Below are 18,916 nucleotides of genomic sequence, written 5' to 3' on the forward strand. Positions count from 1 at the left end.
CCAGGCTAAATGTTTTCCTTTTTAAGAGTCACCCATGGTGTCTCTTCATAGCAATAGAAACACTAAAAAACATGCCTTTGTTTCACAAGAGGTTAAGACTAACTAGTTATATTTTGCGTCTATTTGTCTCCCATACCCCCCCACCCCACCTCAAATTTGGAAACCCCTTATCCTTGAGCTATAAAAATCTTTTCTACCTCAAAGTCTGACCTCTTGAACTCTATCTTAGGAGGAGACAGCCTATGGACAAGAATTAAAAGTTTGTTTTAATTAATTTGCCCAGGATGGTTTGGGTCGGTGGTCTTTCTCCTTCCATCGTTGGGATTAACAGTTGTCCCTAGCATAGTACTTTATCATCTCATGGCAAACTACACTCACCTTTAGGTCTTAAAGGCTCCATCTGTGAGGCTGCCACAATTTATTAATTCGTCTCTCGGTATTACAGTGTCGTTTCCCATGCACTACAGTAAATTCACTTGTGTTTGAAATTTGTTTCTTTTATGACTGAAGCAGGTTACATGGGGTGGCTCAGTACTAGTCTGCTGAATGCTTAACATGAACATAGATCATTAACAGTTGTCTTAGCATCTTTGGTAGTTTATTCTCAGAACACGACTTTTACTTTGCTTCAGGGATAACATTTATAACAAACCTTGACCTTGTCTCAGCATCTATTTGGCTGGCTCTCGGTCCAATTTTCCAGCCGACAGGTACCCTTACCTCAGAGAGCCACGCCCCCTTCCAGAGCTTTTTAATGGCGCCAGAATGCTAGACTACAAATCCCACAGGGCAACGCGCGCCAGCCCCAGCAGCCAATAGAGCGCAGTGTTGCTGGCCTGTGTCCCGAGTAACGAGCGTAGGCCGCTGAGCAGCGTCGTCCTGGTTGCTGTGGAGCCGGCTCGCGTGGCCTCACGCCCTGCCCGCCTCCTGTCATGGGCAGCGCCGAGAGCGCCGAGGCCCGAAGGGTGTCCTTCGAGATGGATGAGGAGGAGCGGGTCCGGGTGCTGCAGGGCATCCGGGTGAGCGGCGCGGCGGGAGGGCGCGGGCAGGAGGAGCGTGCGGGCGGGAATGGGAGCCGCCGTCCCGGGGACCAGACACATGGAGGGGGCCTCTGGCACTCAGGGGCAGCCGGCCGCCTCAAGTCATTTTCCACCGCCTTGGCTCTCTGGGTTCCAGTTTTGTTCCGTGCTCTACCCGGTTTCACCTGTCTTGTGCTTCTCGTTGCGTGTGCTGCAGCACGTTTTGAAAGTGTTCATCCATTTCCAATCTTGTTCACGTGCCTTTCTCCGTGAGGCAGCAAAAGGAGAGTTTCAGCTACCATATATTAGGTCATATGCCTTATCCGCTCTTCAACTAAAAGCCTGCAGTTGGTCCTTACCACGTCGAACAGGAGGGATAGCCTCACTTGGCTTTTACAAGATGTCCTGCTGCCCACTGTCCTTCCCATCCCTACCCTGGCCTGTTTTCTCATCTTCATAAGATACTTATTTTTGCCTCAGGACCTCCTTGTTCTTTCCATAAGATCCCAGGTGTTCGATGTTTCTTCAGTTATCGTTAACCTGGCTGTCTTCTTGTTACAGCTCAGATGTCATCCAAGAATCCTTCCTTGACCACAGTCTCAAGTGACTTCCCACACCACTGCCACACGTTTATGATTTTCTCAGCATCCAACACAGTTTGAAACAAATTGTGTTTATTGTGTTTCCCATTAGAGCTCTAGCTGATAGCTTGGCTGAAGTTCTTGTGTGATTCATGACTTTATCACCGGAACTTACAAGAATAAAAGCTCTTGTTTTATTTCAGACTGGCAGCTCTTTACAGGTAATATTTAATTTTCAACTGATCAATGAGCAGTAGAATTGTTAGTACCTTTTCCTCTGTTTTGTTTTGAGACAGGGTCTCAATATTTAGCTCAGGCTAGCCCAGGACTCTGTGTCTGCTTGTCTCATGAGTGCTAGGATTAAGGAGGGGCATATACCACCAAAAGTCCGGTTAGTCCATTTTGTAGCTTATGGGGAACTGAGGCCCTATTGGCATAAGTTGTCCAAGGTCGCACAGGTAACAAAGTAGGAGACCCAAGACTATAAAGTAGGTCAGCCCCAGAGCTGTTTGTTAAACTTCTTGCTAGACTTCCTTATATACCTGTGCATGGCACTTAGTGTGTACTTGGTCGATAATTGTTAAGTAATTACATGAGTGAACTCAATGAAATAAACTTCAAACAAAATGCTCTGAGTTGGGTCTAGGTGAATTAGAGAGGAGGTTCAGAAAAAGGCTTCAGAGGGTCTGACATCTGTACTCCTTAATAGAGCTATTTTTTATTTAGCTTACAAGAGCTATTTTTTTAATTTGAGAGAGAGAGAGAAAGAGAGAGAGAGAGAGAGAGAGAGAGAGAGAGAGAGAGATATGTTTGGAGGTTATCCTGGGTACTATCAAGGATCAGATGAAGATGTGTGTGAAGCAATGGAGAAGACATGCAGGATGCTTTGTGGGGGGCCTCAGAATGTGCAACATGTCAGGAGCTGACCAGCTGGAATCGTCAACCTGGCTTGTGGCAAGAATTAAGCAGGGGAAGATGGCTTCTACTGAAAGGCTGAGAGGGAAGGAGTAGGGTAGATTCTAGGAAGACAGCTTTGACTCAGGATACCCTTCACATTTTTTTTTGCTGGGTCTCCTGTTTCAGGGGGGATGCAGGCCTGAGTCTTCAGATGTTCAGAGAAGCACCATTGGAGGTGGCTCAGACTTTTAATTTCTAGTTCTCTTAGTAATTCTGTAGAGTACAAAGTCTTTACATTTTTTTCTCTCCTTAAAATGTTGTGTGTGTGTGCGCACATGCTTGCTTATCTGTATGTGTACCACACGTATGCAGGTGCTCAGGGTGGAAAAAAGATATGAAATCCCTTGAAACTGGAGGTACAGATTATTGTGAACTGCCAATTCCTCTTGAAGAGCGATAAGCATTTTAAACCACTGAGCCATTCTTCCACACCCTAGTACAAACAAGATGGAAAGTCAAGCTTAGAGACAGTAAGGACTTCCTAAGGCGCCACTTGAGTAGTGTTTGGAACTAATCTAATTCTATCAGACTTCCCACCAGCCGGAGGACACATGTCTTAGAAGTCTGAAATTGTGACATTGCTTCTACACGGCCTGACAAGGATGCTAAGACTCTGCTTAGTTTTACCAGGCAATTAAAGTGGAGTGAACTTCAGTAGTTGTTAGCTTTCTTTTCTAGTTAATCTAAGAGAATAATGGCTTGGCCAGAGATAGTCAGTGAGGTGGTTGGCCCAATGTTGGGAAAACATGTCTAGTGTGCCTGGTTTTAAAGAGGAAGATGGAAGAAAGAACATTATGGTAAATATTTTGGTGATGGTGGGGTCTCTTATGAGTAGTTACTTGAAGATTTAAGAGTTCCTCTGGTCTTAAGACAGATGAGTAAAAATCAGTATAAATAAATAAATAAATAAATATTTTTAAAAATCAGACCAATAAAGAAAGTAGTTGCCCTACTGAACACATGAGAAGTCAGCAAGAGGTAGATTCCAAGAGAATATCTGCCCTAGTTCCTTCAGAGAAAATTAAATATTCTTAGAGACCACTTGTATTTAATCCCTGGGGCCTGATCCCAGTGCTCTCATTTCCTTAAAATTAAGTGTTAGGGCCTTGCTCATTTGTGTGTGAATTTGCATAAATTTACATAGCAAGTTCAAGCCCTAATTCTGTGGAAGGTAAAAGAAATTTAATTGATGCAAAATGCTGCAATTATATTCAACTCCTGATTTCAGAGCAGGCATGCACAAAATACATAAAGATTGTTTCAGCTAGTACATTGAACCTCATGGTCTTCTAAGAGAAGGCAACAATATCTTACAAATGTCTATTTTCTTCTTTTTCACTCTGTATAAGCAGCCGTCCTCTTCATTCAGCAGAACTTGGTTGATTGTTGAAATCCAGACTCCTAATAGTTCCCAAATCACTCCCCCTTTTCAGCGATTCACCTCTTATTTTGTCACATGCTTCGGAAACCTTCGTACGGAGCCAGATGCCTAAGCTCATTCCATGCTCATTCCATCCTTCTGGCTAGATCAACTCTATCATTACTCATTGTTCCTCTGAGGCAGGTTCTGGACAACTCGGGAAGGGAATACGATGAAAGATTAGTCAGATACACAAGAGACAGTCAACATTTGATGCCAGGGAGGCTATTTGCCAGTGCACTACCTGAGCTCCTCAGCAAACACTGCCAAAGTGCTTACCCAACACTGGTCTGGTCTTACAGAGATGGGGCACAAAGCCAGGCTCTCTGCCATCTTGGACACTGGAAAGAAAACAAAAAGGCAAACCAAAACAGAACACCGAAAAAACCAAAACAAACCTCCCAAACCCTGAAAGTTCTGAAGAAGAATTAAAAGCATGCAAAGTAGTAAGATTTAGACTTGTTTGAGGTGAGCTGGTGAGGAAATGCCTCTCTGATGAGGCAACATTGCTGGTATATATGACCTGAGCTACCACTAGGAAGAATACATATGTATACTGTGCTAAGTGCTGTGCCAAGTATATTAAGGACATTTCTTCAGGTTCTGCGCATGCTGACCTTGTGCAATGTCATTGTCCCCATCCGTTTTAGAGCTCAGATGTCACATAGTTAATTAGTGGAAGATTTGGCTCAAGCTCTGACTCTGAAGCAGCATTAAGATGATTGGCCTCCACGAGGGGTATCCTTGATACTTGGGAAGCCTTGCCATGTGGCAGGATCAGCCTGGGCTCAGGAAGCCAGCCAGGTAAGGCTGTGAAACTTTAGTCTGGAGGCCACATTCACATTGCAGATCCCGAGACAGTAGCAGTCTTCAAAGACTGTGTGGTCATTTTAAAACTGTATTGAGATGTATTTTAAATATAAATTTACCACTTTTTTTTTTTTTTTTAGTAAATGTACAGAATTGAGCAACTTTCACCTAATCTACTTATAGAACATTTACAAGATGTGAAAGCTATCTTATTCCTAAGACACTTCCTACTGCCTATCCCCAAACCTGGGTAACCATATTCCTCTTGCCTCTGTAAAATTGCCTTTCTTAGAGAATTCATATAGGTGGGTTTGTATATCTTGCAAGCCTGGCTTCTTTTGCTTAGTGTAATTCTTTGTGCAGTGTGGAGGTAGAACTTGTGCGTTCTAGGCAAGTGCCCCACTACTAAGCCACACCTAGCATGCTAAACTTCCTTTTTTTCCCTTTTCACTTTTTATTTTATGTGTATGAGTATTTTGCCTGAGTGTACATCTGTGTGCTTCATATGCACATTGCCCACAAAGGCCAGAAAAGGGTGTCAGATCCAGTTGGAGTTACATGCAGTTGTGAGCCACCAGTGTGGGAGTTGGGAATTGAATCCAAGTCCTCAGAACAGCCAGTGCTCTTAACTAATGAGCCACCTTTCTACCCCTGTTAAACTGTTGTGGCATTGCTTTGTTGGTAGTTGTGTTTACCTGTTATGTGAGAGTTTTAGTGGCTGAATCTACTATGTTGTGTGGATAAATAGTGCATTTGTTTATCCAGTCACCAGTGGGTGGACATTTGTATTGTTTTCATTCTTTTTTTTTTTTTAAAGATTTATTTTTATTTATTATATGTAAGTACACTGTAGCTGTCTTCAGACACTCCAGAAGAGGGCGCCAGATCTCGTTACGGATGGTTGTGAGCCACAGTGTGGTTGCTGGGATTTGAACTCTGGACCTTCAGAAGAGCAGTCGGGTGCTCTTACCCACTGAGCCATCTCACCAGCCCTTGTTTTCATTCTTGTTTTTTTTTTTTTGTATTTGTTTTTTGTTTGTTTTTTTTTCGAGACAGGGTTTCTCTGTGTAGCCCTTGCTGTCCTGGAACCCACTCTGTAGACCAGTCTGGCCTAGCACTCAGAAATCCCCCTGCCTCTGCCTCCCAAGTGCTATTGTTTCCATTCTAGGCTATAATGAATAAAGCTGCTGCAGACATTTCTTATTTATTTATTTATTTATTGTCCTGTCCCCCCACGTACATTATCTTTTCCTATGGATAGAAACTCAAGAGTCTGTTTTCAGGATCATTCTTATATGGTTACATTTAACTTTAAAGAAACTTCATTTGATCCTCAAGATATCCCATTTTCTGGTTTCACCAGCCATACTTGAATGTTGTTCACGTCCTTTCCACACTTGTTCTTGCTGTTGTTTTGATTGCAGTGATCCTAGTGCTGTGAGAGCATCCTGTGATAGGTTGAACTCATTTCTCTGGGGAGGAGCAGTGGGTATCTTTTTTGGGCTTATTTGCTACCCACATGCTTTCTTTGGTAAAATGTTTATTCAGTCATTTTCACATTTTAATTTGGCTGTCTATTTTATTTTATTTTATTTTATCATTCAGTAATGTTTTGGTTTTGCTGGATCCAAACCCTTTCTTCATTCTATTTTGAAGCCATTTTTTTTTTCAAAATGTGGCTTGCTCCTGTTTTTATAATAGTTTTTGAAGTGCAAGTGTTTGTAATTTTAAACTTCAAAAAATATTGACTGTACCTTTGGTGTTGTATCTAGGAAAACTTTGCCTGCTTTAAAGTCATAAAAATGTCTTTTATTTTTCCTTCTTTGAGTTTATAGTTTTTGCTATTGGGGCTATCATCTGTTTGAGTTAGTTTTTTGTGTATGGTGTACATCACTGCAGTTTTTATATTGAGATTGACAAAATCATCCTAGGAAGGACATAGTAAGTACTTGGGTTTTGTATATCAGAAAGACTTTGTCATAACTGCCTAGTTTTGCCATCAATGCATGGCTGTAGCTATGTCCCACTGAAAACCTGTTTAGGAGGTCAAGTGGTGGGTTAGGCTTCACTCAAGAATATTTGCTGAATTTTGAGAAATATAGCTTTTTTTTTCATGAGATACCTATTTTTTTTTTTTTTGATGCAAACTGCAAGAAGTTTATTCAGGAAAGACCAGTGCACTGGGGACGACTCATATCCCATGCAGGGGTAGAGGAGTCAACCACGAGCTCAAGGGGTAAGGGGTTTATAAAGGCAAAAACCGCAAACACCTGGCATTGGGCTATAGAAAGGTAAAAACTGCAAACACCTGGCATTCAAACATTTCCTGGAACAATGGAGCAAGTTAAACTTCTACTCCCTGCCATTAGTGAGGTCTATTTTGGACACAGGTCTAGGGGCTTAAATAATTTTTCACTCTCTCTCAGGATCTTTCACAATTAAAAGGATATTGTCACTCTAGGGCCATGACAACTCAGGTGACTAGGTTTAATTTCTTTGTGACTAGGTTTAATATTCTTTTCCAAAATAGCATGGGATAGCAGTAATGAATTCTTTTTTTTTTTAATTAATTTTTTTTTAGGTATTTTCCTCATTTACATTTCCAATGCTATCCAAAAAGTCCCCAATACACTCCCCCCCCCACTCCCCTACCCACCCACTCCCACTTTTTGGCCCTGGCTTTCCCCTGTACTGGGGCATATAAAGTTTGCAAGTCCAATGGGCCTCTCTTTCCAGTGATGGCCGACTAGGCCATCTTTTGATACATATGCAGCTAGAGTCAAGAGCTCTGGGGTACTGGTTAGTTCAAATGTTGTTCCACCTATAGGGTTGCAGATCTCTTTAGCTCCTTGGGTATACTTTCTCTAGCTCCTCCATTGGGGGCCCTGTGATCCATCCAATAGCTGACTGTGAGCGTCCACTTCTGTGTTTGCTAGGCCCCGGCCTAGTCTCACAAGAGACAGCTATATCTGGGTCCTTTCAGCAAAATCTTGCTAGTGGAGATACCTATTTTTTGTACTGTTTGTTGAGAAGACTTGTTTTTTCCCAATGAGTTACCGTATTGCCTTCATAAAATGCACTGAGTGAACACGAGGTTATTTCTGGGTGCTCAGTTCTTTCCATTGATCCCTGTGTCTACCTTTGTGCCTGGACCACACCATCCCAATTGCTACAGTTCCATAGTTTCAGAAGTTGGCAGTGCAAAATTTGTTCAAGATTGTCTTGAATCCTTTGTGTTTCTATATACATTTTAGGATCAATTTATCAACTTTTATAGAAAGAAGCCTGTTAGGTTTCAATCTGCACTCCGCTTTGGGAAATTGCTGTTCTTACTTTTGCATGTGGATGTGTGCAAACACAAGTACATATGTGGGTGGGTGAATGACATGTACATGTGTGCATGAGCTTGTAGAGGCTCAAAATTGACTTTGGGCCCTCAGTTGCTCTCCATTTATCTTTGCTGAAGCAAAGTCTCACTGTGAGCCTGGAGCTTGCTGTTTCTAGCTAGTCTAGGCACTCACTTCACTCCCAGACTCCCCTGTCCTTGCTGGCCCCCAAGTTTCCTTGGCTTTTCCTTGGCTCTTGGGGCTCTGAACTCCAGTCCTTACACTTGAGGGACAAGTGCTTCATTTACTGAGCCATCTCCCCAGTCCCCACATTGCTTGTTTAACCGTAGCATTGCCTGCCTGTGGATCTGAGAGGTTTTCCGGGTGTAGGGGAGCCTTATTTATCTCAGCAACACTTTTTGCTTTGAGTGCACAGAAAGAAGTGTGCTGCTTTTCTTCAGTGTAATCCACAGGTTTTGTTCTTTTGATATTATTGTGAGTGAAATTATTTTCTTAATTTTATCCTAGGTTCTGCCATTGCTTGTATGTAGTTGATTTTTGTATATTGATCTCACAGACTCTTAAGTTCCTTTATCCTAGCAGCTTTTTTGTTGATTCCTTAGAATATTTTATGGTTAAGATGATGTATACAAATGGATTCTCTCTCTCTCTCTCTCTCTCTCTCTCTCTGTGTGTAACTTTTAGGGGTTTGTTCTCTCCTTCCAGTTTGGGTTCTGGGAATTGAACTCAGGTCATCAGGTTTGTATGTTAACTGCTTTTATCCTCAGAGCCATGTTGCCAACCCTCTTTTTCTTTTCTTATTCCATTGGCTAGACTCAGTAGTGTATGTTGAGTGGAAGTGGTAAGAGTAATGTCCTTGCCTGAGCTTAGGGAGAAAACATTGGATCTTCCCTCACTAAGCATGTTAGCTATGGGTCATGGGTAGGTTTCCTTTAGGGTTTGATGGCCTTTTAATCGTCTGTCACCCCTCCCTTCCAGCTCTTGTTTACTGTTTTTCTCTTGGAAATTCTAAGAGTACAAAGATTAACTTTTAAAAATTGGAATGTCTGGTTTATTATGCTGTACATTTTAGATTCCAAACTTGACTTAAGGAGTTGACAGCCCTTCTATCCAAGCTGACATGTCAGCTGAGAATGAGGGTCATATCTTTCCAAGGCTTTATGGACTTAGGGCGTATTCATGCAGAAGATTTCTTCCCACCATGCTAATGTCAAGCAGTGTTGCACCGGCCTCCTCAGGTGTCACGCATTAGTGCTGTGTATCATGTTCTGTCCCATCCCACTCTCCTGTTCCATGCCTTTATTTTACTCTTGTTAGATGTTACTCTGTGCTTAGTTAGGGTCCTGTCCAGTCTACCATGTTTGCTCTCTGGTTGCATCCTTTATCTTAGTTTGACTTGCTTAAAGTCAGTGAGACAAACCAGTGATCTCAGAAAACCTGGGCAATGGCCTTGCTCCTGGAGAGAGGGCAGAAAGGATGTGGCATTTCATGCACCACTTAAGGACAGATGCACACAAGGACTTGAGCACAGTTCCCCTCTAGTGTCCTTCAGCTGCAAAGCTCTCCTTGACTCACAAGTGAGTATAGTTTGATGGATCCACAAAAGGAAATGCCAACTTGGAAAGCTAGGAGATAGGCAGCTAGCTTCTCTTCCACTTTTGGAGTTCAGATTTAGAGTCCAGCAGCACATAGTTGCTGAGTGCACATTGCCTGGGCTAAGAGCTTCACTAGTCACATCTTGTGGATAGTTTTAGGTGTTAGAAGACAAAGCAGAGCAAGCTCTCATGGGAGGCAGAACATTTTAGGTCTTTCTGTCCCTCCTCAGCTGAGGAGGCAGAGGATTTGAAGGCCCTTGCCTTTGGTTCCCTCCATTCTCCTCACTCCTGGTTTCCAGATTGACATTTTGTGTGATGGCAGTCAAGAACTGTGCATGCAGTTTGAGATACTTGTACTGCTTTTGACCCCTCTATAGCCAGCAGTAATGCTTAAACAGGACAAAGAGATGCAGGGACTTCCATCTGACCTTCTGAGCTGGGGATGCTACCCTCATATAAGATGAAATTCTGCACTACACCTTAGCTGTATCACAGAACACTCCCCCATCCCCCCAAAACCAATGTAGATGTAGGGTTGGCTGTTGGAAGGCTGATGCCTTCATTTGGGAAAGAAAGGTGTAGCCCCGGAGGCATCCTCCATCCTTGAAGATGGCAAATCCTGTCTTTTGGCAGGCAGAGCTCTACTTTTTCTTAGTATTTCTGGGTCTAGGATGATAAATGCAATTTCTGTATGTGGTACCTAGTCTTGGTTGTCAGGAAGAGAGAACTTCACCTGAAAAATTACTTCTATTAGATTGGCCTGTGGAGGCATTTGCTTGAATGCTAACCAGTGTAGGCGTGTGATGCTGTGAGCAGTAGCATCCGTAGGCAAGTGGCCCTGGGCTAAACAAGCAAGGTAGTTGAGCCTTGAAGAGGCTAGTAAGCAGCTTTCCCTCATGATTTCTCCCTTTGCTCCTGCTTGAGACCTGCCTGTAATTTGTAATAAACCCTTTCCTCCCCAGGTTGATTTTGGTCAGAGTGAGTTATCACAGCAGCAGAAAGGTATCTAGGATACTGGGGTTTTTGTTTTGTTTTGTTTTGTTTTGTTTTTTTGTTTTTTTGCCTGAGTCTGACAGAAGTTTCAGGGTATTTTCTTGTTTAATCTTTTGCCCCTCCTGTACCCTGACCCCAGTCATCCTCTGTTGTCCTCATTCATTAGCTGATAACTTCTGAGACTTGAGTTTCCAGCCCAGAGCTGTTACAAATGGCCTACTCATGACTTCTTGCACAGCACATGCGCTGTGTGTCTATCTAATCCACTGTCCACATGGGATCTGCCTGCACCCGTCCTTACCTCCCTTAGAAAAGGACCCATTTCTTAGGTTAATGGCTCTACCCTTTTGTCCCTCACCTATAAAGTCAGCAGTCTTCTTCATTTTTTCTTTCAACCTTTAGTGACAAGTCTTTCCAGCAGTTTCTGTTTCATTGTGCCTTTGTCTTTACTATTCTTTCCCCAGCTGCCTGTACTAGGGATGGATCAAAGGCCTAGTGTCTGCTAGGCAAGCTCCCCTGAACCACATCTCTAGCCCTCTTCTTACTACTTCCCCCTCACTTCAGGTCCACACCTCTGCTCTTCATCTGACTTTTGGGCTGGTTTTCTGGTAAATGGTCATAAAACTCAAGTTCAAAGGAGGCAGGTCAGGAAACCTCATCCTTGTGCCCTGGTTTATCCTCCTCTCAGAAGCAGCCCATTTCCTTTTCTTCTGTCAGAGATTCTGTTCAGAGTCAAGGCTGATTGTGTCACAGTTGAATTTTGCTACTGGGTTAAAGGCTATTGCTGTGCCAGGCTAACTGGGAACTCCATGTGCTGGCACACTTTCATCTAGCAGGATTGCAGACAGCTCTCTGCTGCTGTGCTCTGTGCTGTTCCCTGGTCACCCTATGGCGCTGTCCTCTGGATTAATTGTTTTTTCTCCCCCTTTGATTGGCTGGATCTCCTTCTTCCTTAGGACACTGGGAAGGGACTGCCCACTGAAGGAGCCTTCCTCTGTAGCACCTGCAGACCCACTAGCTTCTCACTGCTTCCTGCCCTGAGCCAAAATTGCTCTTTCTTGCCCCTTCCTTTCTGCTTGGTGAGCAAGAGTCACTTGGATATGGCTTGGTGCCTGCTACAGATCTGTGTGATACTAGCTGGATAGAATTTGAAGATATTGGCTGGTTTTCTTGCCCCCAACCGTGAGCCCAGAAACTTTATGTTATTAATAGGTTTGAATTAATTGCTACCAATTAAAAATTGGGAGGCTTTACATAATTTGATTTTTAGCATTTTTTGGAAGGGGGAAAAAAACTATTGACAGTCTGGTGTGTCTTTCCGTATGGCAGCACTTTGTGTGAGTGACAAGTCTGTTTGTCCCCCTTTTGCCCTCAGCACTATTCTATTCCCACCACAGAGCTTTACATGATTTTTTTTTCTTTGCTATGCCTGTTTTGTTTGCTTCTGTCACCTACCTGGCCCCAGCAGGCACTTATGTGTGCTGCTCTTGGTGTCATGTGCCGTGCTTGGTGTTGGAGGTCCCCGAGGGCTTTTCTTGTCCTGACATTCTGGGATTTACATCTGTGCTGAGCAGCCGGTGGGTCTAATTTCAGCCCATAAGAAGTTGAAGGACAAGGAACGCTGTCTCCAAGGCAACAGCCCCGCTAGGAGAGGAGGAGTCTTAAACACTACAGGAATAGGCAGTGCCTCTTCAAGGATTGGGGTATCTGGGCCTTAGGGGCTTCACACAATGAAATATCAGGTAAACTGCTTCCTTTAGAGATCATGTAGCTGACATTACCTTGGTGCAGGGCTGAGCCTGTGCCTCTGCCCACAGGAGCTGTGGACCTAGGCAGGGAGAGGGCACAGAATAGATTTGGTTTCCTAGTTGCCCTGGGCTTGCTACTGCCTGCACCCAGTGAGACCTTAGAAAACATGGTACTGCATGGGCAGACAGTTCACATAGGCCTGGCTAGCCTGTAAGCCACTTCCTATCCCTAGTGCTCTGGTGACACCTCTCCTGCCTGTAAGAGAGCTGACACCTTTTTACTTCATGAAGTGACAAAAGCTGCCTCCACACTGTTACCTCTCAGCTGTGTCTACACAGTGAGATTTGTGAGGCTAAGAAATGCACTAATATTCATACAGCTTGCTTGCTGAGCTCTGTAAAGCCTATTGGTGGAAGCAATGTGGCTGAAGATTTCTGGCCAGCCCTTGCATAACATGGTTTTTCTACCTCCAGGGAGCATCATGTTCCTACCTTCCTTGGTTCAGGTGTCACATTATTCCAGAGTTTAGGTTGGGCCTTAGCACTTAGGACATCTGTGATCGTGGTTGGCTTTCTAGCCTCCCTGACTGTTTTTTGTCAAATGGCAATGCACAGAGAATACATTTAACTGGAACCTTGCATGTTGTGTGTGCTCAGAGTCCCTGTAATACACAGATTCATTTAGGTCTGATGCTGGGGTATGCCTGCCTCTATTCCAGCTTTGATGATTGTATTAGACAAGGTTCTCTAGAACAGTGGTTCTCAAATTGTGGGTTGTGACCCCTTTGGCAGTTGAATGACCCTTTCACAGGGGTCACCCTAAGGCCATCTTCACATCAGATATTTACATTATGATTCATAACAGTAGTAAAATTACAGCTATAAAGTAGCAACAAAATAATTGTATGGTTGAGGGCTACCACAACATGAGGAACTATTTTAAAGGGTCACAGTGTTGGGAAGGTTGAGAAGCACTGCTTTAGAGTAACAGAGAAAGAATTTATTAGATTGATTTACAGACTGTGGTCCAGCTAATCCAACAAGGGCTGGTTGTGAACAGAAAGTCTTAAGAATACAGTAGTTGTTCAGTTATGAGGGTAGATGTCTCAGCAGGTCTTTAATATATACTGGAATCCCAAAGAAGTAGGCTCAAATGCCAATGAAGGAGAGGGCAAACAGGCAAAGCTCAAAAGCTCCCTTCTTCCATGGCCTTCTAGTAGAAGGTGTGGCTCAGATTAGATCTGGATTAAAGATTTGAATTAAAGGTATGTCTTTCTCAAGATCTGGGTTAAAGGTGTGTTTTCCTACCTCAAAGATCTGGATTAAAAGATGACCTTTCTATTTCAAATCAAGCAAAAGCTCCTCACAGGTGCTTTTGGGGTTTTAGTTTCAGATATAGTCATGTTGACAACCAAGAATATCCATAACATTGCCCTCTACTGGAATTTGAGAAATGACCTCCTTCCTCCAGTCTGCCTCTTGGCTCTCTCACAGGGTCCCTCATGACTTCTTCCTCTATGTTCAACAAGTTTTGCTTCTGGAGTGGCAGAGGGTCAGAGCTACTTGGGTGCATTCGGAACACTTCACACATCAGCTGTTCTTGGCTCAGCCATGACACCTCCTCCTTTACAGCAAGCCAGGCTGGAGTCTCACTGTCATCTTTTCTCTCCTCCATTACTTTATGACTTTTTTCTTGCAGAATACATCTTATTTTTAAATGCCAACTGTTCACAATTTCTCATGAATCCTTTCAGACTTTCCTCAAGCCTATATACAATGTGCTCTTCCCCTTGGCTTGTGCAGTGAGATGTGGTGTTCTGTGAATTGCTCTTTCATTTGTCTGTGCCTTCAGACAGGTCCTAACTAATTTCTCTTCCTTGGTATCTTCAGTGTTTACCCCTTCTGTCCACTGTCCAGCCAGCGCACATCCCAGCCTCTCTGTGCATCCTGTGTCGTCACACTTTCTCCATGCTTTCATTACCTTGAGCCCCCTTTCTCCTTTGCCAGACTTTTGTGCAGAGCAAATCCTGGCTGGGCCCCTTTCAGAAGCTTCAGTGGTTCTAGTTGATGGCAGAATAAACTCTAGCTTCTTGTCATTTGGAAGCCTCATCAGGTGGAGCCCAGCAATCCTCTGCACCTTAATTTTTAAATATACCCATTGTGCTCTTTGTGACAGAATCTCAGGACTTCTGTATTCTTTTCTGTGTGCATTTGCTTGTGCCATTCCCAGCTCTGGCAGGCCACCCTCCACCTGACCCCTTATTACAAAGTATATTTTTGTTCTACCCAGAATTGTGGGATATGTTCAAGGCCTCATTTAGGCATCTCTCTAGGGGATAGAGCTCTTGGAGCACTTAGCTGAACTGCTTGTGTTTCTGTGATTGTGTTCTGGCTGTCCTTTTCATCCCTGTCTGATGACAAGCTTGTTGAACAGTTGAAGCTAAGGAACTTGGCATGCTTCTTTGGTTTGGATGTTGCCTCTGAGGCCATGTGCTGAAAGCTTGCTTCCAGTCTTTGGTGGGACTGGGAGGTGGATCTTTAAGGTGTGTCAGTTCTCTGAGAAGGAATTTAGGTCATTGGAAGTGTGGCTCTGAAGGGGTTGTTAGGACCCCACTCCTCGGTCATTGCTTCTCAGATGCTCTGGAAGTGAGTAGGCTTTGCCCTAGCTTTCCTTCTGTGTGATAAAATACTGATCTAAAGCAACTGACACTTCCAGGTCTCAGTCCATTATTAGGGAAGTCACAGCAGGAAATTAAAGCAGGTACCCGGAGCAGAAACTGTAGATGAATATTACTTGCTGACTTGCTCATAGGCTCATGCTTAGCCAGCTTTCTTAGATAGCCCAGGATCACGTGCTTAGGAATGATGTTGCTCACAGTGGGCTGGGCTCTCCAAATAATTAGTATTTAAGACAACCCCCCCTGCCCCCCCCCCCACACACACAGACATGTCCACATGCCAATCTGATCTAGGCAAATCCTCAATCTAGGCCTTTTTCTCAGATGACTTGATCATTAAAGCTAAATTAGGATGGGCCTCCTTTGCTAGAATGTACTGGGTCACAACAGGCCCAAAACAGTGGAACCAAGGACCCTGGGCTGGATGAAGCCATGAGCCAGAATAAACATTTTCTCCTTTTAAGTTGATTATCTCAGATAATTTGTCATGGTTATAGGAATTGACTAATAATACTCTGTTGCCTGCATGTAGTGTTATGTACATGAACCTTTACTACATATTTAATTTAACAAGTATTTTAGCATTTCTAATGTGCCTGGGGACTTTTTGAGGCACTGAGGATGCAGCTAGAGCATAGTGGAATCCTAGCTGTTGTGATTGGGGCTTACATTCTGGTGCTGGTGGACAAGAAATCAAGTGTATGTTGTGTCAGATTGTGAAGTTCCATGAAGAGAAATCAGGCAGAGTACTGAGAGTGGGAGGTGGAGGCAGGGTTTTGGTCAGGGAGATGTGCCAAGTTTCCTTGTGCTTAGCCTACTCTGGACTTCGTTGTGTTCCCTGTTTTTTTAGCTCACTTGCCATCTCTGCCTAATTCATGCCTGTGTGAGCCATGTGTGTGAGCCATGTGTGTCTGAGGGTCATATGGAGAGAGCTGTATCTCGAGCATGCCTTCTTGCTCTTGAGAACAAATACTCCATTGCTCCAGCACAGAGGAACACCATTTAAAACATGGACCCAGAATTCCAGTGGCCTGCTGTGCTGGGGTAGCTTCTTCATCTGCTTTGCACCTTGATTACCAGGGGTGGGAGGTGGGTGTGAGGGGTGCCAGGCATTTGCTCCCTGGCACATTAGTGCATACATTGTACTTCCTTTGACTCTGATCTTCTTTAGTTGGATTAGAGGATGCAGCTCATCTGTCAATAGTTGTTCTGTTGGGTACTTCACTTGGGAAAGCAGCACTGGCTCTTCACAGCTTTCATTTACAGGGTGGCCACATGACTGGCCCAGACTATGTAACTATCTGCATAGTTCTTTATGAGTGGCTGGAGAAAGTAGGAAAGAGGTCCTTCTTTACCTCACTCTGGGGAATTTTGGAAGTGTCAGCCTAGCATGCCACAGTGTCAGGAACAGACTCCTTCTCCTTAGGGTCCCTTGCTACAAACAGCATAAGTTCAGGTCCAGGTATCAGACTTGGATGTTATCAGACCCAGAAGGTGTATTAAATAGAACCTACAATCATTGGGTATGGATTCTGGGCACTATGGGAAGAGACTTGCACGAGGTCAGTAAAGCCTGAGCACACTGCTTTCAAAGTTCCTTGGTTCAATCCTTTCTTTACCTGTGTGCACTTGGCATGTGTGTGGCCTGAACTATAACCCATGTTGGTTTGGTATGTACCAGTCACACTGAATAGCTAACATTTATGGTTTTCTTTGTGCAAATGCTTTCTGCAGTTTACCTCAGTGAAGCCCTGAAGTCACTGCCATTATTTCCTCATCACAGATGAAGAAACTGATTTAGAGATAAGAAGGCCCCTGCCCAACGTCATGCAGCTTAGCTAGAATTCAGACCCAGATGGGCCTGACTGCAGGACTCTTTCTCCTGAGCTGTATGGAAGCCAGTAGCCTGAGCATGCTTCTGACTTAGGTCAGGAAAGGGAAGCGCAGAGATAGGAAGAGATCCTTGTCCCTGATCCCTTGCCACAGCTCTCTGCTGGCTACATGGGACACTTTCTTTCTTCCTCTGGTGGTACAGTGACCAGAGGTCTAGTGGCACTGATCACCCAGCCCTGTCTGGCTTTGGAGTCCTCTGTTCTGGTTTTGTTGGTGCAGGGAGCATTGCCCAGATGGTGTTTATTCTCGCATGACTACTGTGTGTGTGTGTTTGTTGATTAAAAATATTACTTGCTGTATTTTGTAGCAACATTAAAAAATATTACAAATTTCTTACCGCCAACAAGAACTGTGCCAATGTTTTCCTTAACCCTTCATTCACCAGGCAGTGTGGTTCTGTTGATGCCACCTATGCCAGGGCTGGCAAATCAGAGCCTGTGACTCACTGTGGCAGCCCTTAACTTTGACTTCCTCTTCTCCTGGAGTCAGGGTTGACCTCTTACCCTGATCTACTCCCCGCCCTCCCCTCAAGAACCAATTGGTAGTGTTTTCTGATTTCTGAATTTCTGTAGTAGAAATACTCCCTCCCAGGTCAATTTCAAACAGCTATCATGATGTCAATTAGTTTGCTAAATTTTCTGAAAACTTAAAAATCAGCTTTCAGGAGCTGTTTCCTGCACAGTGGTAGGATGGCCACATACTCTTTCCATCTTGTTATGTTCTCACCTCAGAGGCTCCCTTCGGGAATACTATACTCAGTGTACCCTAGTACGCTGACTTCAGTATGTGTCTGCTGCTTCTTGCTCTGAAACTGACCTTCACTTCCCAGTTGTGTTCAGAGAAGGAACATGACCTCTGAAGGCTCTTTCCCGTTTCTGATCTCAGGATTTTTGGTATCCACACAGTAGTGTATTATTTTCTTAGTGGTTTCTCTTCACTTCTCCTTTACCCATGTTCTTTCAATAATGTGGGAATCACATTTTTTCCTTTTAAGTCCCAGCTCTCATTCATTCCTATTAGACAAAACAACTGCCACTGGGCTGTTCATGTTTGTGTTTCCCAGTGGGGTACCCCAGATACTTGTTGTCTCTCCTGGCTACATGCTCATGGTCCATCTTCTTTCATGGCGGTGTCTTCTCTCCCCTTTCTTCTTCCTACTCTGGTCTCTCCCCCAGCCAGGTTACTCCAGACCCACCTACCTCTAACCCCTCCAGTAATTGGCTGTAGCCAATGTTATTTAACCAATAGTTTTAAATCAAGGGACAAGGTTTGCACAACAAAAGCTTGTAAACATGATAAGTCACTCGTAGGCCTAGACCTTCAAGTATAGAATTTAGTATTACAATACATAGCAACAGACCAAACCCTTAACTGGTGCTATGTCTGCTTAGTGAGCTTCTGGCTACATCATCTCATGGCATGTCTGCAGAAGTTCCACTTCTCTCTCTCTCTCTTTCTTTCTTTCTTTCTTTCTTCCTTTCTTTCAAGATTTATTTATTTTATTTATAGGAGTACACTGTAGCTGTGTCTTTAGACACACCAGAAGAAACCATCAGATCCCATTACAGATGGTTGTGAGCCACCATGTGGTTGCTGGGAATTGAACTGGAGACCTCTGGAAGAGCAGTCAGTGCTCTTAACCACTGAGCTATCTCTTCAGCCCTAGAAGTTCCATTTCTAAAAGAACATGTTAGAGAGACATCACATTCCAGACTGGAAGCCAAAGAGTGGAGAAGAGTAATGGTTGTCCCCATGCCCACTTCTTACAGGTCCTATCACCCTTCAGCATGGTTACACTGAGGACCAGTGTACCATAATCCAACAAAAACCCCTGGGACCAGACTTAGCCATATAACCCTTTGAACCATCAGTTGG

General features: G+C 43.9%; 1 protein-coding gene across 1 annotated transcript in view; it reads left to right on the forward strand.

Annotated features, from left to right (window-relative positions):
• The first annotated feature begins 843 nt into the window (after positions 1–843).
• Chchd6 (coiled-coil-helix-coiled-coil-helix domain containing 6) overlaps positions 844–18,916 on the forward strand; it is a 206,493-nt gene continuing 188,420 nt past the window's right edge. The window contains exon 1 of the mRNA XM_021164904.2: positions 844–1,019. Within this exon, the coding sequence (XP_021020563.2) occupies positions 933–1,019 (87 nt within the window). The 5' untranslated portion in view covers positions 844–932. The remainder of the gene's footprint in view (positions 1,020–18,916) is intronic.

This window comes from Mus caroli, unplaced genomic scaffold (assembly GCF_978045245.1).
Source record: "Mus caroli unplaced genomic scaffold, Mus_caroli_1 scaffold_7, whole genome shotgun sequence".
NCBI lineage: Eukaryota > Metazoa > Chordata > Mammalia > Rodentia > Muridae > Mus > Mus caroli.